Source organism: Podarcis erhardii (assembly GCF_964252035.2).
Source record: "Podarcis erhardii genome assembly, chromosome: 10".
Classification (NCBI taxonomy): domain Eukaryota; kingdom Metazoa; phylum Chordata; class Lepidosauria; order Squamata; family Lacertidae; genus Podarcis; species Podarcis erhardii.
In genome coordinates, this window is record NC_138500.1 from 61614192 (window position 1) to 61637769 (window position 23578).

Consider the following 23578-nt stretch of genomic DNA (forward strand, 5'->3'; position numbering starts at 1 on the left):
CAAACCCGGAAGTGACGTTCCGGTTTGCGAATTATTTTTGGAAGCCGAACGTCTGTCGGGGATTCCTTTTTGGCTGCAGGAGTTTCCTGCGGCCAATAAGAAGCCACACTGAATATTCTGGAAGTCAAACAGACTCCATTCGACTTCCAAGGTACGACTGTAGTTGACAAAAGTTAAAATTCTTTAAAGTGGCAGTGTTGAAACCCAAATATATTGTTGCTAACTGTTACCTGCAAAATTGCTTCAATCACTGTGACAGTTTTACCAGTTCCTGGTGGTCCAAAGAGAATGTAAGGAGTTGGACGACATTCACCACTAAGAATCCTTTTCACTGCTAGTTTCTGATGCTCATTCAGCATGGGATTGAAGAAGTCACAGTTTCTTCTACTGGATACTGAAGTTCCATTTACTACATTCAAAATTGTGTATATTAAAAAGTGTTTTTCTCTGGCTTGCAAATAATTTTAAAAAGTCAGTATTTAAAAGGGTTTTCTATTATTTACAATATTCTTATACTAACGTGTTTGTGTGGCAATAGTCACGACGTCAGAAATAATAGCTCCCTCGTCTTTTAGCATCCTTCTTTCATTGCCATTTTGTACCCTCTTATCCTGCAAGTAGCAAAAGAGAAGAGCCAACAGTATTTAAATATACAGTATTTTTTTAAAAAATAGTAACATCTGTTCAAATTTTAGATTTGATAATTCTATGCAAGTCATGACTTAATAATTTCAGGCACAGCTTATTCCTGTGTAAATTCCAAAGAGACTTCAAACAGTTTGCATATACAACACTGCTTGGAAAAACATTTGAAAAATGTTTGAAAAAGAGTTCTTAAAATGTGAAGAGAGAAGACAATGCACTTTTCTCCTCATGCTGTCCCTGACTTAACTAAACTCATTGGGAGGAAGAGAGAGATTAGTTGCTTAATTTGGAAGAGGGGAAAGATGTCCATGCTTAACCTTCAGATACAGCCACTCTGGGCCTTTTCCATTCTGGTAAGTAAAGTTTAAAGTTTATAATGGAAGGAAAAAAACAGGGCTTGAAAAAGCCAATAAAGATTTAATAGAAATTCTCCAGAGCTGTAGAGGCCAGACAGGGCATGCAGCTACCCAAGCTTACTCATGCAGCTATTCAAAACAGCTATGCAAACATGCAGCCAAACTCCAGGTTTCTCTGTTTTGAATATGTTTCCCACCAGGGATTTAGGAGTACAGCACACCAACTCTGCCAACCCCAGTCTGAGCAATGTTTACAGAAGAGTGTTCGGTGTATTTGGATGCAACAATGCAAAAAGCCCGCTGGGATGAAGGGGTAGGGAAAAGGATTTGCTTGGTAGGCTGGACCCTGAGGTCCCTGCCACCCCCACTTTGATAGGTGGGTGGGGCTTAATTTAAATTCAACCCCCCCCCCGCTTGTGACAGGGATTGGTTTCACTTGGGAGCGGATCCCAGTGGCACTTGCACCAAAATTTAAGAAGTGTGGAGTGCAACCCCTGCTTGCAGAGGAGGAATTGGAAGTGCACACTAACATTCTTGAATATTCCTTTGCAGCTGTGGCCTTACCCGCCCCACACCTGACATCAGGCGTGTGTGGAAACAGCTTCATAGGTCAAATTAGGACTACTGGCCTAGGGGCCGGAGGTTCCCTATGGCTGCTCTAGCATAAGAGGAATCTGCATCCGTTTCCTTTGGCAGCTCCTCTCTTTGGTACTCATCTATAGGGAAAACTACAATGGAGGCATTATAAAGGGCAGAAGACATAGATGGTGAAGATGGGAAGTTGCTATGGAGAAAAACATGTATGAGTCATTAACTTCACCGTTCTTCAGTTCGCATTTTCAAGACAGAGAACAAACTATTGTATCGAACATCCCAAATGACATTCTGACGTTAATATCCAAGTATAAAATGTTGGCAGGTAGACTATTTATAGTGGCAAAGGAACAAAATAAGGTACTCATATACATCTTAACTTTACAGACTGCCACACCATTTGGTTGTAAATAGCTTATTGTAAAGCAGATAATAAACGGATGGCAAAGGCATACCTCATCTTCTTCTGTGATGTTTTGCTTTTGTGCATCGGAAAGACATTCTGAATCACGCCACTGCTTGACAACTTGTGGAGATTGCACAGTGACCTGATATGGAAACAAAACTTGGGAAAGAACAGGAAGGAGAGAGAAACGGGAATGGTGTATAATTCTGAATAAGAATTTGATCCATTGAATTGCTTAATAGAAACTGACAGTAGAGGATGTCAACAGGATTTATTCTTGCAGTCTTTTAAGGATCAGAATTTTAATAGTGTCTTCCCTCAGCTTAACCCTTTTTCAGCTGAAGTAGCCCGCAGGGGCGGAGGAATCCAAGTTACAAAGTCAGCAAAAATTCAAACAGTAACACTCTCTCCAAAGTGTGTTAGTTACTCCCCTGTGGAGACACAAAGACTTGCAACTTCAAACCTCAACTCCAGTTCTACACCAAAAAACTGCCCCTAGGCACATCAGTATACCTGAAAGAGCGTCTCCACCCCCATCGTTCTGCCTGGACACTGAGGTCCAGCGCCTAGGGCCTTCTGGCGGTTCCCTCACTGCAAGAAGCAAAACTACAGGGAACCAGGCAGAGGGCCTTTTTGGTAGTGGCACCCGCCCTGTGGAACGCCCTCCCACCAGATGTCAACGAGATAAACAACTACCTGACATTTAGAAGACATCTGAAGGCAGCCCTGTTCAGGGAAGCTTTCAATGTGTGACATTTTAATGTATTCTTAATCTCTGCTGGAAGCTGCCCAGAGTGGCTGGGGAAGCCCAGCCAGATGGGTGGGGTACAATTAATTATTATTATTAGTAGTAGCGTATGGTAATGTAGGAAAACTGATCTGATATGTGAGATGACACAAATATCCCACCTTTTTGTCCTAAATGTATGGCTTGTTCTACTGCAAAATGGCATCTTCGGCTGGTGGTCCTGTCAACAGATCAGATTACTAGTAAAAGACAATAGTATCCATAATCAATATACGTGACATACCTAATATACTTTAGGGCTGCTGTGATATTTACAACAAGAAAATACTAGTTTCATAAGCTAGCTAGTTCTGTTAAGTCAATGCACATTAACACCTATGAAAAACTGTGACTCTGAAATATATTATTCAGCATTTCCTGAGTTGCGTGAAGAATGTGTGCTCTTTTGCTTCATAATGAATTGAAATACAATTTTAAGAAAAAGCATACCTGCTAACAGTAAATTCCACATCCATAGGTTCAGAATTATATGCCTGTTCGAACTCTGGGTTAAGCTTCAGAGTAACCTCTTCATCATTAATCTGTATACAGAAGGAAAAAAGACCACAAACAATTATTTATTATGTTGTAGCACTGACAGAACTCTTAACATGGTATGATGACGATGATAAACATAAATAATTATTTGTACCCCGCCCATCTGACTGGGTCACTCCAGCCACTCTGGGTGGCTTCCAATATATGTAGTAACATTAAAAGCTTTCATATACAGGGCTACCTTCAGATGTCTTCTAAAGGTTATATAGTTAGTCATCTCCTTGACATCTGATGGGAGGGTGTTCTATGCTAACAGTAACTTTTAAGCTTTTAAGAAAAATGTTTTAACAGAAATTGCATTTAACTGTTGAAATTCAGAGATTAGAAGCACTGAACATATCTAAGAACTTAGATATAAAATAATTCAAAGGTATACCAGTAACAAAGTATTTCTTGTACTTTTGTTTCCTTTCAAAATCTTAGGCTGTCATGCTATAAATGCTTACCTGGGGGGTAGGTCCCACTTACTTCTCAGTAAACATGGATAGGGCATCAGTGTTAAAAAAACGAAACAGGACAAAAGCCAAATAAAGCAAAAGATATGGGGAGCTTACCTCAGTGACAAATGCAATGTAGTGGACTATGGGCTCTGAATAATCTTGGGTCTTCAATATTACTCTGTCACCTGAATTAGAAGTTTTTGGTTAAAAAAGATCTAAGAAACAAAAGTACTTTACTAGGTCTGAGCCCTGCCAAAAGGACCACTTAATGCTGTTCAGATCAGTGTTCTGCTGACAGGGCAATATCAACACTGTGTTTAAGACAATAGAAAATTCCACACCTATACATAAAGAAGGGCGGCCCTCTGCAACTCCTGGCACCCGAAGTACCAACAAATTTCCATTCTTTTCCAAGGTGACTCCACACATAGATAATTCTTTGATTTCCATCTCTTCATAGATTTCCTCCAGCCACAGCAGAGCAGAAAATTTTGCTTTATAATTAGCTAGAGTCAGGGCCTGCAAAGAAAGAAGCTTTATATCGAATCATTTATATATTACAGAACCACAAGAGCCCTCAAATACCAATGAAGGGCTGTGGAGCTGTGAACTCAATGTAAGAAAACATTGCTTTTGAGGAAGTCACAACACACATCAATTCTGCAAGCACGTCTCAAAGTCTCTTTATTTAGCACATCTATATTCCCTTCCGTTCATCATGGAAGTCAAGGAAGTATTTATAGAGAATCCAAGGCAGTCCAACAGTCAAGTACTGACTGGGCACAACAAGTTTAAGACGTCCACTGTATAACAAATGGGGGCAAGCTGGTCATTTAATGCTGGGGTGGGCAGAAAGTCGATCTGATCTACTGCTATATCTCTGGGTGATTTGCAGTAGATCAGCAAGGATTTCTGGCTCAATATTGTTTAACAATAGCAACAAACATCCCCCTTCCCAAAAACTCCTCTACTGAAATGAATAAAGCTTGGAGAAACTAAGAACACAATGAAAACACGTATTTATAGGCAATTATAGCCCGTCCTTCAGCTGCCTCTGAGCTATGTATGTTATCTATGCTACAGCAGTATCATCCTACCTCTCCAAGACTTGGTTGAAAAATCAGTATGTCCATTTTCTTTTCCACACATCTCCTTAATAGATCTGGAATAGGGTACTGGGGAAGGAAACTTGGTAGTTGTCTCCTTGAGATTCTAAGGCATCAGAAGTTAATAAACAGTAGTTTACTGTCAGGATACAAAATCAATTCTTACATATTCAAAGTTGGCCAGTTAGGATGGGATTTCATTTAGCAAATTAAGAAAACTTTTATCAGCCACAAAATGCATAGGGACTAGAGACTGACTTGACAAAATGCAAGGCACTGATCAGCCAGCTGAACTGCTAGATTTTAAATTTTAAACATTTTAGATTAGTTGGTTTCCGTAGACCTTATCAGTAAACATGCAACATCCAAAAAAAGAGCTACCTTGGTCATCCCATTACCACAAGGACTTCCAATAGCCCCAAATGACTTCCACTTCATATTTCAACCACCATCATTTGCTCTGGAAGGCACATGGCCCTTCGAAGATCGAACATAATATGTCAGAGTAAATACATTTAAATACTGGGAAATCTGCTGCTAATACAGATCTGTATCATGTCCAGTGCTGTTAATATGGATTTGCAACATGTCTGGTGGTCCTTTTCTAAAATTCAACTTAAGTGGGAACAACAGTTGATTGAGAAACTGCTTCTCTTCCCATGGGGAAGGATGGAAGATTAAAGAACTCAAGAGTGAAAACCGTAAATGAACTGGCCCACAAAAGTAAAGGACATTATCTTCTCTACTACAAGCTCCAGCCTCAATTTTCTGTTTGCCAAGCTAAGCTAATGGCCACAAGGAACAGGGATCTACCAGGTAATGAAGTTAATGAGACTTTAAGATTTTATGTATATACTTCAGGATGCTGCCTCTGCATGTGCTGCTCGCCAACCCCCCCCATCAACCCCTTCATGCTTTCTTTAACCCCATATCCCCCCAGCCCCCCCCCCAATTCCAAGAATTCCGTTGCTGCCACTCACAGAGTGGGAAAGGAAGAGGAGTCTTTTCCCCCTTTGCCCCATGCTGCTAAAATAAGAAAGTGTGTATTCTGAAATGCATGCTTCCTTTTGACTGCAGTGGATGAAGGGATGGCAAAAATGATGGAGTGTGTGTGAAGGCTTTCCTGAGTTTCTAGTTAACCACTGGAATGGTTCAGTCGGTAGAGCATGAGGATCTTAATCTCAGGGTTGTGGGTTCGAGGCCCACTTTGGGCAAAAAGATCCCTGCATTGCAGGGGGCTGGGCTAGATGACCCTCGGGGTTCTCTCCAGCTCTACAATTCTATAGTTCCTGCTAGCCAGTTTGCTCAGCTGGACCACCTGCCCATGTGTCTGCCCGCTTGCTTGGACTCTGGGCTTTCCTTGTTCTGTTGTGAATACATGCAAGAGGCAGCAGTGATGACAACAACAGAGGGAACATGGGAAGGTCTCCCTTGCTCTGCTGGCCTGCTCACTTTGCCCCATTACTGTCACACTGGAGCTCACATGGCTGCCAGTACAACTTTAAATTACAGAATTATTCCACAACAACAAAGATGGATACAACAATATATATATATATATATATATATATATATATGCAGGTTTTGGTGTCCTCGGGTGTCTTCCCGTGTAAAAGTTGGGGTGTCTAGGCGACGTTTCGACGAGGTCTCACTCGTCATCTTCAGGCTGGTGCTTTCGGCTTCTTGTTACTGGAACAGAGCAGGATCTCAGTGTTTGAGTTCCTATAAATACTGTAGAGGGGGTGTGGTGTATAGCCTCCAATGTTCTGGGCAGAGAGGAAGTTCCCAGGCTAGTGTGCCTTTTCTTCTTTTGTTCCTTAATTACTTGAGAGATATCTTGAGTGATTTCTTGAGTGATATCCTGAGTACCACTTAGGTGGGTCATTAGGTGTGGATTAGTTGTTAAAGTCTTTGTGTCTTGACCTCTTGAACTTTGTGAAGAGTTTTCCTGAGAAGATGGCTGTACTGTACTTAGTTGTGCTCTGGCTTGGCTTCGTGTATAGGGGCGAGCTGTGGTTTTGTGGCTTGTGTCAGCCAGATCTGTGTAGGGATTGCAGGGGGGTGCAGCATCCGGAGGTGCCACCATGGATTGGCTACTGGATGGTGTCTGTAATTCATCTGTGGAGAGGGTCTGGGTTTGGGTCTGGTGTGGTTGATTGGTGTTGGCGTTCTGTGTGCCTCTGGATCTGGTGTCAGTTTTTGTGGGGAGGGCTAATTTCCAGATGTCTGGCAAGCGGGATGTGTCGTCACGCTTGTTCATGTTGTGAGGGAGTTTGAAGATGACGAGTGAGACCTCGTCGAAACGTCGCCTAGACACCCCAACTTTTACACGGGAAGACACCCGAGGACACCAAAACCTGCATTCCTGTACCCGTGAAAATCTACGAAAGCATATATATATATATATATATATATATATATATATATATATATAGCCCCACCCAATTATTATTATTTTTCAATTTAAAAAATCTAAAGGCTTGCATAAGCAGATTATCATGGTGTTCTTGGCAGTACCTTTTCAATTCTGGTAAAACTATTGTTGCCTTGTCGTTATGAGAGTCCGCAGTGATTTGACGTTTTCGTTGGGAAAAAGGCCGAGTGGCTGCTATTAATAACTCCTCTTCTGTTTCTATAGTTGCTTCAATGTAGCGACCGATAACACAGTCAGAAAAGCAGAGCAACAAGAGGTCTTTGCAGCGGCCAGGGTTCCTTTAAAGGCACAAAAGCAAGGCAAAACTTTCATTAAAAAACCTAAATGAGACAATGCCTATAGAAAAGTTGTCTTTTACTCTGTGCTATAAATGCGAACAAGAGAACCAAACAAAGAGTATCTGAGCAGTTTTCCGCTTTTTTGGTGGACAGCAGAGCTTGAGGTGGGAAGGTGAACACAGGAGTGAAAGATAAAAATGGTGTGTACAGAGATGTATGGGGCAAAGCTGTGAATGAGACAGTCAACTTTTCATTGTTGACTGCAAACTGTTGGACCTGGAAGGTGCAAAATTAGAGCTAGTCATCATCAAACATGACAGTGAAACAGGTTCCAGTGACTGAAACAGAAAGCACTCTCTCTTTCTCTCAATGAACTTAGCCAAGTGTATTAGAAATAGCAGCTGTTCTGGAGGATACCTGTCCCTACTGCAAGCCACAAGTGCAATTTAATATCTTTTATTATCGGCTACTCCTCTGATCATTTGTCCAGCCTATTTTGCTCTTATAGTTCCTATACTCATCACCCTCTTTGCTTTGACACTAACTCAGCTGTTCTAGTGCCATAACCTATGAATTCAGAGAGCCATGCCCATGCTACTTTAAATCAGAACCTTTGATTACAAATTCTTTCAAACATCACCTTAAAGGATCAAACTGGTTGAACAGTAAGACATTTCATGCAAATACAGATTCCCTTGCATATAAGCTAGGACTGATTCAAATGTTCTGAATAATTGGTGCATACTCCAAGAGCTAGAATTCCCTCTTGGGTGACAGCTACTTCCCTGATGAGATCAATTGCTAATTAGGCAATTCCTTTTCACACTGCAGGCAACCTTCACTGCTGCTAGCCAAACTTCTGTTGAGGGGGAGGAATATGAAAGCATAAATGTTGAATATATTATCTGTTCTTAGATAACCAGATCTTCTGAAGTCAAAAGCAGGTATTTAGCTACACCAAAGTTGTGTCATACCTAGGGATTTGCATTACTAAAAATTGCACACTGGACTGCAATTCCTTCTGACTATCAGTTAGCTTTCTGGCCACTAATCCCAAAGCCCATAATTTACTGTTGTTTTGTAACATTTTAAAACAGCAAGAAAAAGAACGTACTATATACTTACTTTGCAGTGCATGTAACTACTATAGAAATCTTTCTCCCAGAAGGCAGAGAGATAGCCTCGATGGGTTCTGCTGTTTTCTCTTCTCCAGTTTCTTTTTGCTCTTTTTCTAGTTTCTCAGGTTGTCTGCTAACAACGTTGTTATCATCTTCAATATTGTTTTCATCCACAGGCTGAACTTCTATGGAAGTAAACAAACTGCATTATTCTAATTACACAGAATATAACATGCCGAGGCTTCTTTATAGACAAGAGAGGAATTAGGCATGTATGTGTGACTTTTTTCTTATATTCTTATACCAGTATTTACCTGATGGATTGCCTAGGGATGCTGCAGAACTCTTCTGACATGTTCCTGGCACTTGAAGACAAAATTGCTTCTCTTTATCCCAGCCACCTAATTTGCAGCTAATTAAAGAATGTGCTGCTTTCCCTTTATTCCTAAGAGGGGGGGGGGGGAAACACACATTTAAACCTCACTGTTTATATGTCAATAGAAATTCATTCTATTTATTATTACAATTTATTATTAATACAGTTATTAGATTTACATTCCACACCTTCCTCCATAGGAGCCCAGGGCAGTAAGATGATGCACACGCCTACCCTGCTGAAACTGTAATTTGACAGCAGCAAGCAGATGCTCTGACAAGCATGTCTGTGTTCCAAGAAATACACAAGGCACAAGGGGTTGCATCCAATACTGCCCTTTTGCAAATGGAAAAAGTCCTTTCAGCTGCAGAAGGGCACTTGGCCTAGCAGAGGCACCCATGAACACAGGGGGAGCTTAATTTCACCAACTCATCCCACCCTTCGGAAAATCTGTTACGAGAGATTGGGGGACCCTGTGGAACATCTTAGGAAGTGGCACTGAAGAAAGGTTGTTTAGTGGAGGCTTCTACAAGATTAAAGACCTTTCAGTAAATGGAAAGACTACTTCTATACAGGCAACACCTGATTTGTTGGGTTCTGGGTCATTGCATGCAATGGTGGAGCACGCATAAGCACATTCCGTCCCCTTTTCCAGCTCCTTCCGGGTCGCTGTAATGCAATATGAAACGTGTGTAAATCAGTCGTTGCCTGTGCACGGAAAGGCATCAATAGATGCAGGCCAAGATTTGTTATTATTTAAAGATGCAACAATACTCTTTTTTTAATTTAAACCCATTTCCTCTCTTTATTAAGCTTAAGTAATGACACAGACGTGGCTTCACCTGCCCTTTCGCCATGAGAGGCAGCTTCACCAGATTTACGTTTTCGGGGGTGGGGTGGGGCTATATAACCAAATACTTGAAATCCACATCACCTGGGTCCTCCATGGTCCAGATGCATGGCTCATCTCCACCAGGAGGTCTGATTACAGTACTGTGGAGCAAACTTTGCAGCGCTAACTCCAGACAGAGATCAGACAGGTTGCATTCCTGTTATTCTAGCATTTGATGAAGACTCTATTTCAGCAGGCATCTTAAGTGAGCTTTTCTGATATTATGGTTCATGTCAACTGATTTTACTCCTACTGCATCCCTTCTGTAACCTCATTGTACATCATTGAGAAACTACATGGTTAAATGATATTTAAAAACACCGAAATGAAATTAAATGTGGTGTAGTGGTTCATGTGTCAGACTAGGACCTGGGAACCAGGATCCAAATCCCCACTCAACCATGAAGCTCACTGGGCCAGTCCCTGCCTCTCAGCTTAGCCTTCCACACAGAGTTGTTGTATTAAATGAAGAAGGAGAGAAGCATGTATTCTGCTTGGGAGCTTCTTGGGGAAAAGGTGGAATGTAAGTGCAATAAACAAACAGTAAGTGTTGGGAGAATGATAGAAATAAATGGCGGTTTGTGTGCTACTTACCATTTACAAAATTTACAATCATTAACTAAAATTGTCGTAAAATTAGTTTTTCACATTAAAGCTTCATGCATCTAATGACGCAGCTATTTACAAAAGGAATGTTACCAGTTTTACTGACCCTCACACTTCCAAACTCCCGGAAGAATGGACTCTAAAAGCCCAACTGCAAAAGTAACCATGAGGAAAAAAATACATCATGGTTTCATGATGTACAAATGCTTTTAAAGAATAAATGCTTTTAAAAGGAAAAATCTAGGGAAGAAGTTACAACTTACTCTATCCAGACTTCGATGCTTTTATGCATTCCTAATTTTAGTGTTCCAAAGTTTATCATTTTTGATACCTCTAGGCCTTCTTTGTCCTTCATTAAATTTTCATATGATTCATCCAAATTGGTTGCATTGGTTAGAGATGACCTGTAAGATTTCAAAATTAGAAACCATGCTGCAAAACTATGCATATAGAATTATGTAACAAAGCCCGATCTGACACACATCTACATTTTTCTTTTCTCAAGTTAGAAAGTTAAAACTGACAAAACTTTCATAAAATGCTAAAACCAGGATGATTTTTTAAAACCACTCTTCTCAAGACATACATGGAGAATTATGAATGCAATTTTAATACTTCTGGCCTCACTTCAAAGTAGATTTTTAAAAAGTGAACTCTAAGCAGTTGTTGACTGAGAGAAGTTTTTTATTACCAATTATTTTCTGCTGGAGCCATACAAAGTGCTCTCCAGATATAACATGATTGGTTACTCTCCACAACCACCACATTGACAAGGTCATGTCTACGAGGAAAATAACCATCAGGAAGTTTCAGGAAATCCAGGGTGAAAAAGATACTGTCGTCGACTACACCAGTTCTTCCACACACACTGGAAACACGAAGCTGTAAAAAAAATGTAGTTATCTTTAGATGCAATAAAATCAATGTAAGCATGCATAACCCATTTGAGGTTACTGAGTGGGCACTGTACTTCAAGCCATCCAATTACAGTGGTACCTTGGAACTCGAATGTAACCCATTCCGGAAGACTGTTCAACTTCCGAAATGTTTGAGTTTCAAGGTGCGGCTTCTGGTTGGCCGACAGCTAGGTTTTTGCACAGTAAAAACCGTATTGGACATCCATGTTCTGAGGAACGTTTCAAAACCGGAGAACTTACTTCCAGGTTGTTGGCATTTGGGAGCTGAAATGTTCGAGAACGGAACTGTTCGAGTTCCGAGGTACCACTGTACTCTTTAAAAACTACCACATAATATATTAAACCTTAAACTGTATGTTGTACTGTACTCTAATTATCTCAGAGGCTCCCTTGTTAAGGAGATGTATCAGCGCCTCTGAAGGTGGAAGAGACCATGGGCCAGAAACTCAAAAAATCAGCTCTGCTCTGCCTCTTCTCCTCTTTCAGTCCATCCATCTGCCTTCCTGCCTCCTTCAACTCGCTGCGTTCGCTTCTGTCTCCTTCCTCTTCACTCCTCCTGCAACTCTCACCTGCTCTCTCCATCTTTCTTCCCTCTGAGCCCTGCTGAGCACTCTTCTCACACTTCTAATAGCACTGCCAGCTGACTGGGGATGGGAACCCTGCAGGGATGCTGAAACAGCTCATGCCAGCAATTGGATTCCTCTGCTGAGGTGCCCAGATGGGCTCCACAATGGAGAGGTGTGATTTTGTGCCCCCCCCCGGTATGCCCTTCAATGTTCTTAACTGCCAAATATCGTTAAGTCGTCTTCTATGAGCTGCTTGACCAAAATATTGGTTTTGTTAACTTTGACTCTTGGAGCACTACAGTCAAAGTGAATGATCACTCCACATCGCCTGTGGAGTGATAGTCAATAACTAGATTTTTAAAAATTGCCAGTGATCATTACATAGTAATAGTAACATTTCCAAACTACAGCTCCATTCAGGTGTTAATACTTTGGTTGCCTCTATGCACGTTTCGGGACACTCCCAATGTCACTGTGTAAGTAACATTCAGACAAAGTTTGGAAATCCATTCGATGGACACAAGCTAACTCTCACTGTTTATATATGTATATGTATGTATGTGCAGGTTTTGGTGTCCTCGGGTGTCTTCCCGTGTAAAAGTTGGGGTGTCTAGGCGACGTTTCGACGAGGTCTCACTCGTCATCTTCAGGCTGGTGCTTTCGGCTTCTTGTTACTGGAACAGAGCAGGATCTCAGTGTTTGAGTTCCTATAAATACTGTAGAGGGGGTGTGGTGTATAGCCTCCAATGTTCTGGGCAGAGAGGAAGTTCCCAGGCTAGTGTGCCTTTTCTTCTTTTGTTCCTTAATTACTTGAGAGATATCTTGAGTGATTTCTTGAGTGATATCCTGAGTACCACTTAGGTGGGTCATTAGGTGTGGATTAGTTGTTAAAGTCTTTGTGTCTTGACCTCTTGAACTTTGTGAAGAGTTTTCCTGAGAAGATGGCTGTACTGTACTTAGTTGTGCTCTGGCTTGGCTTCGTGTATAGGGGCGAGCTGTGGTTTTGTGGCTTGTGTCAGCCAGATCTGTGTAGGGATTGCAGGGGGGTGCAGCATCCGGAGGTGCCACCATGGATTGGCTACTGGATGGTGTCTGTAATTCATCTGTGGAGAGGGTCTGGGTTTGGGTCTGGTGTGGTTGATTGGTGTTGGCGTTCTGTGTGCCTAGACACCCCAACTTTTACACGTCGCCTAGACACCCCAACTTTTACACGGGTAGACACCCGAGGACACCAAAACCTGCATTCCTGTACCCGTGAAAATCTACGAAAGCAAATATATATATATATATATATATATATATATATATGAGACAAGCCTCAAGTCAAAAGGTATACTTAAACCACAATCTTGAAACTTTGCAGTGGTTTAACTGTCATGGCTTTCTATAATACTTCACAACTGTACTCGTGTGAAGGGTTGATGACTCCTTTACAGATTCCACAGAACTAAAATTGTCAGGGATCCTGATGATAGAGGGAAGCCATTAACAGTTAAATTACTTGAAGTCCAAAATGTGGTTTTCAGAGTTGAGGCCCAAATCAGGAGATTTTAATACAATGAACATGCTTCCTATAGAAACAGGGTAGCTTTACATGCAAGGACAGTTCCTGCTAAATAGTTACCCATCCTTTCTCCTTTTACGTTATAGTATTTGATACAATATTTTTAAGAAATCCCAAAATTAAACCATTCAATAGACATACCTTGTCAATTCTCTTATACCTCAAGGGCTTTACAGAAACTGCTTCACTGGTCCAGGTTGTTGGGTTAATGAAATATTCTACTTGCACCCAATCTCCTTTACAAGGGTCAAAACCTTAACAATAACATTACAAGAAAATGGAAACAGTTTGAACAAGGCTAAGTCACTTCAAGAAGAGTTAAAAGTACTGGAGCACTAAAAGGCAAATATACCTAGCTACTAGACCAAAATTTGGATTAACTGAAGCAGTGATCAGAAGGATAGCCATATTAGCATGTTGCAGCAAAAACAGGAATTTTCTGGCACCTTAAAGACTAATGAATTTATTATGATATAAGCTTTTGAGGACTTTAACTTGCAAAAGCTCATGCTTTAATAAATTCATTAGTTTTCAAGGCATCACAAGAGTATTTGCTGCACAGTTTTATTCTTTGAGGTACCAGAGGTCAAACAAAGTTTCAAAATGGAAAAAGGGAAAGTACTCCAAACTTCAAGAGTCCATTCAAGTTTTGAACAGATCTAAGATTACATGGCTTATTCAACAATAAAGATCTTACTCTCAAGAGCAAACACATCTCTGAAATGTAACTGAGATGGTAAAGATGCTTACAGATTCACATATACAAAACAGTTTTCTAAACCAGTTTATATTCTTAGAAACCCTTTTGTCAACTCATCTAAACCAATTTTCAAAGAAAGAAACCCTCTGCAACTTAAAATCACAACTTTGTGTTTATAACAATTATCAAGGCAGGCATAACAGTTACCTTCACAAACATCATCCATGGAAAAGGAGGTTGTCTGATTAACGCTGCCACCAATTGCAGTTAGAGAAGTAATACGGCCAATGAGTGTTTTGGTGTCCTGGTCCCCTTGATAAGGACATTTGCTGTCATCTTCCCATTTATCAGATACCTTTTCTACCTGTAGAACAAATCAAAATTACCTACAGGAGGCATCCTAGCAGGACCTTCAAATGTGATTTGAGACCCAAGGCTCAGGTTCTTCTGTTCAAAGTGGCGCCTCTGCAAATGCTGCACAACTTCTTCAAACATGTACATAGCTGTCAACCTTCCACCAATACAAATCTTTATGGACTGAACCTGGAAGTGTGCTCAATACAAACCAAGGGGCCAAAACCAACCAGGATCAGCCTTATATTAGAGAGCTTACCAGTATTTTGGCCATGAAGAGATGTCAAAAGACACAAAGGCACTTAAAGAGAGCCATGAGGATCCAGTACACTGAGCTGCAGACTTTGGAGAGGGTGGAAATGCAGGTGGCTGCTCACAGATCTTGGCTTTGAAAGCAGGAGCAGACAGTTTCAGAAAGGAAAGTTTGGATATTGTTTAATTAATTTACTCTTAAGTTTTGCTGAACCTACCACCAGAGCACGCACTCAAATTGTAAGGGCTCATACATTCCTTGGCCCAACAAGGAATCAGGTGTGCCATTTAATCAAGCCAACTTGGTAAGAGAACTAGATACGAGGGCGCACACTGTTGGGGGTGGGGTGCTGAACCAGAAGAAGGTATATGCTTTCTAAGACTTTCCAAAGTTTATCAATGACCACTGGAAGTTGCTTGTGAATGCATCTTAAATTTTTCTTTATATATTTATCAACCACCTGAACAAGGTGAGATAATTCGATACTGTGACGACTACCAAAGCATGTATTAGGAAGCTTCTTAATATTTACTCTGCTGGATGGGTTAACTGCTCAATGCTAGCTGATTACCTTCCATCTTGGGCAGTTACTGAACTACTGCAATTAGGGATGCTGGAGAATTCTGACAAAAACGAAGATGAATGGAAATTGCCAGTGTTCCCTTATTTGTCCCATCTCTGGAATAGAAATCAACCCAGCAGATACGATTGGTATTCAGCGCTGTTACCCTGTTTCCCCGAAAATAACAGTGTCTTATATTAATTTTTGCTCCCAAAGATGCGCTAGGTCTTATTTTCAGGGGATGTCTTATTTTTCCATGAAGAATACAGTACACATATTCTGGGGAGGCCTTATGCTCAGGGAGGTCTTATTTCGGGGGGATGCCTTATATTACAGCGAGAGGCAAATCTGGAAGTAGGTCTTATTTTCGGGGGATGTCTTACTTTCGGGGAAACGGTATTATTTTCAGTCCACAAATGACATATAAGTGATTTTATCCCCCCACCTCCTTGCATTTTCTTTGTACAGAAATGGTGGTATAATGTAATGACAATGTAATTAATTGCTGTATGTAAATTATGTAATTTTGCCACAGCAGACAGCAAGACAAGTATGAACTGCAGCAGAACCAAAACACTGCATGTATGTATTAGGTTTCTCTTCAGTTTAAATTCGTACGTGTTAGCTTTCTTCGGTTTGAGTTCGCTTTGATTTACAGCTCTCAACAGAATTGATCTGTCTCTCTCTGGAGCAATCTGCTGGGAACTTCCTGCAAATTTAATGGAAAATAACCCTTCCTATTTTCAGGATGGGAAGAAGTGCTGCTTCTTCGCAGTATCTGAAGGAGCATCTCCACCCCCATCGTTCCACCAGGACACTGAGGTCCAGCTCTGAGGGCCTTCTGGCAGTTCCCTCACTGCGAGAAGCCAAGTTACAGGGAACCAGGCAGAGGGCCTTCTCGGTAGTGGCACCCTCCCTGTGGAATGCCCTCCCACCAGATGTCAAAGAGAACAACAACTACCAGACTTTTAGAAGACATCTGAAGGCAGTCCTGTTTAGGGAAGCTTTTAATGTTTGATGTACTGTATTACAGTATTTTAATATTTTTTTGGAAGCCGCCCAGAGTGGCTGGGGAAGCCCAGCCAGATGGGCGGGGTATTATTATTATTATTATTATTATTATTAATAATAATAATAATAATTAGTATCATCATCATAATCTTTCCATATGTATCACTGCTTAGTGTTTTTTTCTATAAATCCCTAGAAATGATTACTGCACATTTTTGGAGAGGTACTTGCATCTAACATTTAGTTTTTCATACCACATTCTCTTCTCTCCTGATGTTGTATTTTGTCTAGTGCCAGCCTTGCTGATTCTAGAGTAGGCTGTAGCCAACTACTGCAACTACAGCCAGTGGGACAACTCTGCCACCTACTGGGTCCTGTAGGTATTCCTCCATCTGGAATACCAGCGATGTACAGTACTTTATATGCTTTAATCACATGCAAATACATTCTTTAAAAATTGAATGTTAGGGGCCTAGCTACACTACAAACGCACAAAACTGTTTCTACAGCAGTTGAACGAAGACATTGTTCTTATAAAGGAGACATCCACTTTCACAGGGAGCTGAACATAAAAGTGACTGCCTTCTGAAGACCACTGGCAGATTATGATTTTTTCTGTATAAACTGAGACAGCTCACTACCAGTTAATAAATGTATATGGACCAAACTAAACGCTATGAAATAATAAATCTATCTGAACTAAATCAGGTTGGCTCCTTGTTCTTCAGCTCAGTAATACTCAAATCCATTTTTGGAAAAGTTTAATAAAATGCTGAATTTCAGAGCAGATTGGCTTAGATTAGCAAGAAAAAGGTGTTTAAATCATGTTTTCCACTGAAAGATCTTGTTGACTCTTCACAGTAAGGGCTTGTCCACACTTCCGCTTGTTCTGTACCTAGAAAACAGAGGCCCAATTAGTTTTTTCCCTTTGTCCCCCCCCTTTTCCTCTGGAAAACCTGCTGTTTACTGCTGAGTTGGAACAAACATCAATCCACTGAAAAAATGATTGGCATTTGTTCCGATTCAACAGTAAGCAGCGGTTTTCCCCAGTGAGGGAGAAGTGGCGGGACAAGTGGAAGTGTCGACAAAAGCCCTAAATTGGTAGAGGAAGAGCTTATCTACGTTCAAGAGTCTGAAGTGACTTCGGCTTTCTTGCCGAATTGGCATATATAGGAAAGTCTATCACTCTGATCAACTGAGATCAGTTATATAAAAAATTGAAGTTTATTTTATGGACAGTTAACATAATCACATGACCAATTTATATAGCTATTTGAATCTCACCCTGATTGCCCTTAATCCATGAGAGGTTTTATCTTCTTCAACAAGAGCTACAACCTGCTGTCCAACTTGCAGTGGAATGTTGCTCATCACAGCTTCGCTGGTGAAACAGATCAAATCATCTATCAAGCCGTAGTCTAGGCAGAATCTTGTCACTACACCATTTACAGTTTTTATCTCACTGCCATCTAAAAAGAAGATAAAATACATTTAAGTTGTGTCAAAAATAGTTTCCTGTATTTGCTACAGCATTGGGAAATTATTCTTGCTGCATCTTGCCACCTCTAACAGAACATCTGTAAGGATTTCTATAAATGACGATGGTTAGCAAAATAAATGTTATTTATTCATATGTTTTCCCTCCCCTCTTCTGATTAGATTCTAAAGCAGCATAGAAACAAAGTGGTTTTTTAGGACTAGCTTATTGGAGCAAATGAAGCCGATACTTGCCTTTTCTCTCCTTTCCTCACAGTAAAAAAGGACTGGGCTTAATCTCCAGGGGTCCTTTACCTTTACAACCTCAGAGTAATGAGTTATTGTCTGGGTTTTGTCACACCATAGTTTTACCAAAACATCCAAACTGACAAAACTATGATTTGCACTTGAGCAAGGGAAGGAAGGAAGTTAACATGCAAGCCCTAAGCTCCTTCCAGGCTTATTCCTGTGGTGCCAAACCATAATTTGGCATTTTGGCCAAATGTAGAGAAAACTGAATTATCTTAATTTGGTTAATTCCTTGACAGGAGGTAAGGAATCTTACTGAGTTTATTTAAACGATAATACCACATTGGGAAACTTTCCAGGTATAACACCCGGCAGCCCTAGTGTTGGAACGGCCTTCACCAATGAGAGCTTATTAATGCAAAATTTAGTTGAGCTGAACTTGATGAATATCAAGGGAGCTCCAATTTCTATATTCTTAATGGCAATTTCCCTATATATGTTCTGGGGGTTTCTAACATTCTCCACAGTTCACTATACAGTACATTATGATTTTGTGGGGAATAGCTATCTCCAAATGGGGATCAGGTCAGATAAATTTGTTTGACAAACATCAAAGCCACAACATGGAGGGGGAAGACCTTCCCATTCACCACCAAGAAAATATCCAATAGTTCCTCAGAATAAAAACAAATCACAACTACTGTAGGTTTTAAGTCTACTGAAAGAGGAAGCAAAGTCCTATGCACAACTTTACCAACAGGGTTTCCTTAGTCTTGGGAATAACTTATATAAGGGTGGCAAACCTGCAGATCTCCAGACATAAAGATCATAAGCCAAAGGTCTATCTATTCCAGCATCCTGTTCTTACAGTGGACAATCAGATGCCTATGGGAAACCTGCAAGCACAAGAGCACTCTCAGCTGCGACTCTCCGCGACTGATATTCAGAGGGAGAAAAACAACTCTATTCATTTTCTCTACACAGGGGTTCCCAACTGGTGGCCTGCTGACCACAGAATGTCCACGTAACCCACCCATGAGGTTTGTGACACCATTCACATAACAAAAACTACCATAGAGACATCAAAATTTTCAAAAGTAGGGAGTCTATGGCTTGGCTTTTCAAAAACAGGGGGTCTGCAGTACTTAGCTAACAGGTAACCACTGCTCTACACCGTGTATATTATTGTGCATGAAAAGAATGCCCCCCTCACCTTTTCCCTAAATTTAAGTGTCAAATGTTGTAACCTTTCCACATTGGGGAGGCAATCCTAATTTTTTTTTTTATGAACCCCAACATGGAATTCACCTTTTTCACAGCATACTGCACACTGGGCCAACTTCTTTAACAAGCTATCTACTACAGCCATAGAGTCTTGTTACTTTTTAGTCACTGCCAGTTCAGACGCCATTACCACATAAGTAAAACTGGGATTTTTTTGCCCCAATGTGTATCATTTGTAAAGGCTTGTAGAGCATTCAGTGTTGCACTCAGAGTTGTTGCAATCAATGTCATGACTAACTTAAAAGTTTATCAATTTCAACAGGTTTATCTGAGTAGGACTTAGCTGGATACACCCCTTGGCACTTTGATTGTGGCTACCTTCTGTAATGATGCTATCAATCAGCAGGACATATTCACAGACAATGCATTTGGAATCCGGATATAAAGCTGCCATAATTGCTAGCAGCCTAGTGATTAAAAAAAGGAAAAAGGCAGAAGAGGAACAATTTCATATAAATTCTCCTCCCCCCCCAAATCAACTTGAGTACTTAGACATTCTCATGTTGACAGTCATTTCTATGCATGGTTGGCGAGTACATGTGTGAGATTGAGATAACACTGTCAATCTCACTAGACAAAGTAATGTCTAGGAACAACTACAAAGGCCCACAATTTAGAAGAGTGCCACAACTATACAAACTAAGTAAGACTCATGAACACTGAAGAGAATTTCCAGTGAATATGCGTGATGATATTTCTTAAAACACTTTTGTAAAGCGAAAAGGCTAGCTTCAAAGAAGAGCACACACCTGTTAAAAAACATAATTTATATGACAAAATTATGTGTTTACTATATCCTTGTATTTAAGCAGTGATAGGCAATAAGGAATCGCATGCAAGCAAGTACATGGACTTCTATACTGTATATGAGAATGAGTGGAGAAAGGGCTCCTCTACAAGCTTCCAACAGGCTAACCAGGCCCCCCCCCAAAGGCTAGTAACATTAATGGGCTTATTTACAAGGCTGGTTTACGAACAGCTACTCACTTTTTGAACAAGTAATGTTTACATGGACTCTAGCTGTAGTCACATGAAATGTCAGCATTCTTGTGGGGTGTGTATGTAGTAATATTCACAGAACTATACTTCTTAGAAATTCACTGATTACTAACAGTAAACATTACGTGACAAATAGAACACACACAAAAGTTGGACACAAATTAGGCAACAAGTAGGAATTGTTCCCAGAAAATGTAGAAATATAGAAGCCTAGAATGTTAGTAGATTTCTTAGAAAGGCTCTTTTGTAGCCAAGAGAAGCAAATTCTTAAAGGAATGTATTCCAGATTTCCTAGTACAGGCTTTGTTGTACTCACTATTTTCAACAAGTAAAATAATAAATGTATGAGGGGTGGCCAACTTGGTTTCTGCCAATAGCTGTGGACTACAACCAGGGCCCACCAAAACATTTTGGCACCTGAAATGAAGGAAGAAAGAGCGAGTGAAAATCTCCATCAGCAACAAGGGTGAAGATGGGGAAATAAAGCTCTACATCAGGGTCTCTCTCTGTGTGTGATACCTTGCTCTGTGCACTTCTAGTTATGTACTTTTTATTTTTCAATAAAGAATATAAAATTAAGAAATAACATCTACAGCAGGATCTGCTGTCTGAGGTGGTCGCCTAACCTTGCCTCATGGATGGGCCATATCTGACTACAACTCCCAAGATCCCTCAGCAGCTGAAGCTGATGCGAGGTGCTGTCCACAATTTGGAGGGAACAGCATTGTTTACAGGATGAATGGGTTCTCTTTTCTAATAATAACAGTAATAAATTAAAATGCCCCTTAAGACTTTTAAGTCATGTATACAAGAACCTCTATTCTTGGGACAGAGGTCTCAAGGCAACAAGTCATTATTATAATAACCTGGGATCTCTGGATAAAGGGCGGTACATAAACTGAATAGCTAATAATTATGGGATACCTCATTGGTAGAGCATGAGACTCTCTTTTTATCTAAGATTTATTTGGTTTTTCCGATTAAAATTTTACAGTCACATATTCCAACATACAACATAGAAATAAGATTCCAAGGAATCTCTTGCAATTCCCTCCTTCCCTTTGTTAATCATTTCCTCCTGCATCTTTTATGATAATCCAAATCTTTTATCCCTCCATTGTGTCCAAAATGCACATTAAACGACAAGTGACACTCCAATCCTACTAACGATTTTACCCGTTTACAGACTCTCAATCTGAGGGTCATGGGTTCAAGTCTCAGGTCGGGCAAAAAGCTGAGGGTTTACTAGATGGTCATTGTGGTGCCTTCCAACTCTACGACTCTGTGACCCTATAAAGCCTTTTTGTAAAAAAATAATAATGAGGTAACAAAGGCCAAAAAATAATAATGAGGTAGCGAATGCCAAGAAAGGCATCAGTGATGAGTGGCAGATGGAAATGGACTTTGCAGAACTGGTGAAGCTGACGGGAAAAATCCGAAACCAGCACTATCAAGTACGGTATTCCAAAATACTTTTTAGAAACCCAGCCAGATGGGTGGGGTATAAATAAGAAATAATAAAAGACTGGAGTAAATTTACACAATATTTGAAAGATCATTGTAAGCAATTAACAACACTAGTAGGGTTATCTGAAGACTTCTAATGATAAATTTTTTTACACCTTTCTACATTTATTTAAACTTTGAGGTATTTTGTGATGAGTTTTATTAGAACTGGAAAATATATAACATGCTGTGATATAAAGGTTAATTTTGGTTGGAATGAAGTAATGTGGTTTTAGCAGAAATGATATAAAGGATTAAGTAAAAATGGATTGTTAATTGGTGAAAGAACAGAACGTAAAATTATAGTATATTAAGATGAATTATTAGGATAAGAACAAAGATGGAAAGGACTTGCTGAAATATCTAATTGAATTAGGATACAAAAAAGGGAGGTGTGAGGAGGTCAAGGAAATAAGCAAAGGAAAGAAAGTTATGTAAAGGATTGATTTGTTTTCTTTTTTCCTTTTTCTTTTTTTTGTTCTTGTATTTTTCTGTTTAAATTGATATGTTCTTTATTTTTTGTTTTTGTAATCTTTAAAATCTCAATAAAAGTCTATTGGAAAAATTAAAAAAATAAAGGTTAATTTTGAAAGCCAAGAGGTGGGAGGGAAGGAAGTCGATAGGCTCTAAAGAGCCAAAGAGGATAATACTGATGTGATTATATATGTTTAAATGGAATTTAATTTAATATATATACTGTATATGGAATTTTATATATATATATATATATATATATATATATATATATATATGGATAATAATGATGTGATTATATATGTTTAAATGGAATTTAATTTAATATATATACTGTATATGGAATTTTATATATATATATATATATATATATATATATGGATAATAATGATGTGACTATATATGTTTAAATGGAATATATATTCTATATATATAAATATATATAAATATTCCATTTAATATATGCCCATACATATATGTCTTTTATATATATATATATATATATATAAAGACATATATGTATGGGCATATATTAAATGGAATATTTATATATATTTATATATATAGAATATATATTCCATTTATATATAGAATATATATTCCATTTATATATAGAATATATATTCCATATATATATATATATATATAAAGGCATCTGGGAAGGCCTGAGCAGGGAAGTCAAAGGTTTTTGGTGTGTGTTTAAGGCTCCAGTCCTATGTTCGCTGTCCTGGGAGTAAGAACCACGGAATTCAACCGGGCTTACTTCCGAGTAGACCCTGAAGGAAGGACCCCCAAGGCAGGGAACAAAGCTGAGCTCGGAAGGGAGGGAATGAGGGGCTGGGGGGGGAGTCAGTCAGCTTCTTCTACCTCCGGCTGCCCGGCGCCTGCCTCCTTCCATCTCCTCGTCAGCCCTTCGCCAGAAGAAAGAGACGACTTTGGAAAACAGGTGGTACATCTTCTCACCAAGCCGGCCAGGCGCCTCTCTGGCGCTTCCCGCGCTTTTCCGCCTCCGCCCCACCAAGCGCTGGAAACCGAAGGACCTTTTCGCGCGGGAGGCGGACTGCGCA

At 39.9% G+C, this 23578-nt stretch overlaps 1 protein-coding gene across 2 annotated transcripts in view; it reads right to left on the reverse strand.

The window, feature by feature from the left end:
• The window catches only part of MOV10L1 (Mov10 like RNA helicase 1), a 37634-nt gene extending 14069 nt beyond the window's left edge, over nt 1–23565 (reverse strand). For both annotated transcript variants that reach the window (XM_081877853.1, XM_081877854.1), the window contains exons 1-17: nt 23379–23565; nt 17808–17992; nt 14551–14707; nt 13785–13897; nt 11288–11478; nt 10860–11000; nt 9037–9167; nt 8730–8907; nt 7410–7604; nt 4884–4998; nt 4128–4305; nt 3901–3971; nt 3239–3330; nt 2911–2969; nt 2051–2160; nt 521–611; nt 231–409 (exon numbers count right to left, since the gene is read on the reverse strand). In XM_081877853.1, the coding sequence (XP_081733979.1) occupies nt 231–409; nt 521–611; nt 2051–2160; nt 2911–2969; nt 3239–3330; nt 3901–3971; nt 4128–4305; nt 4884–4998; nt 7410–7604; nt 8730–8907; nt 9037–9167; nt 10860–11000; nt 11288–11478; nt 13785–13897; nt 14551–14707; nt 17808–17992; nt 23379–23466 (2274 nt within the window). In that variant the 5' untranslated portion in view covers nt 23467–23565. The remainder of the gene's footprint in view (nt 1–230; nt 410–520; nt 612–2050; nt 2161–2910; nt 2970–3238; nt 3331–3900; nt 3972–4127; nt 4306–4883; nt 4999–7409; nt 7605–8729; nt 8908–9036; nt 9168–10859; nt 11001–11287; nt 11479–13784; nt 13898–14550; nt 14708–17807; nt 17993–23378) is intronic.
• Between the last annotated feature and the right edge of the window lie 13 nt (nt 23566–23578).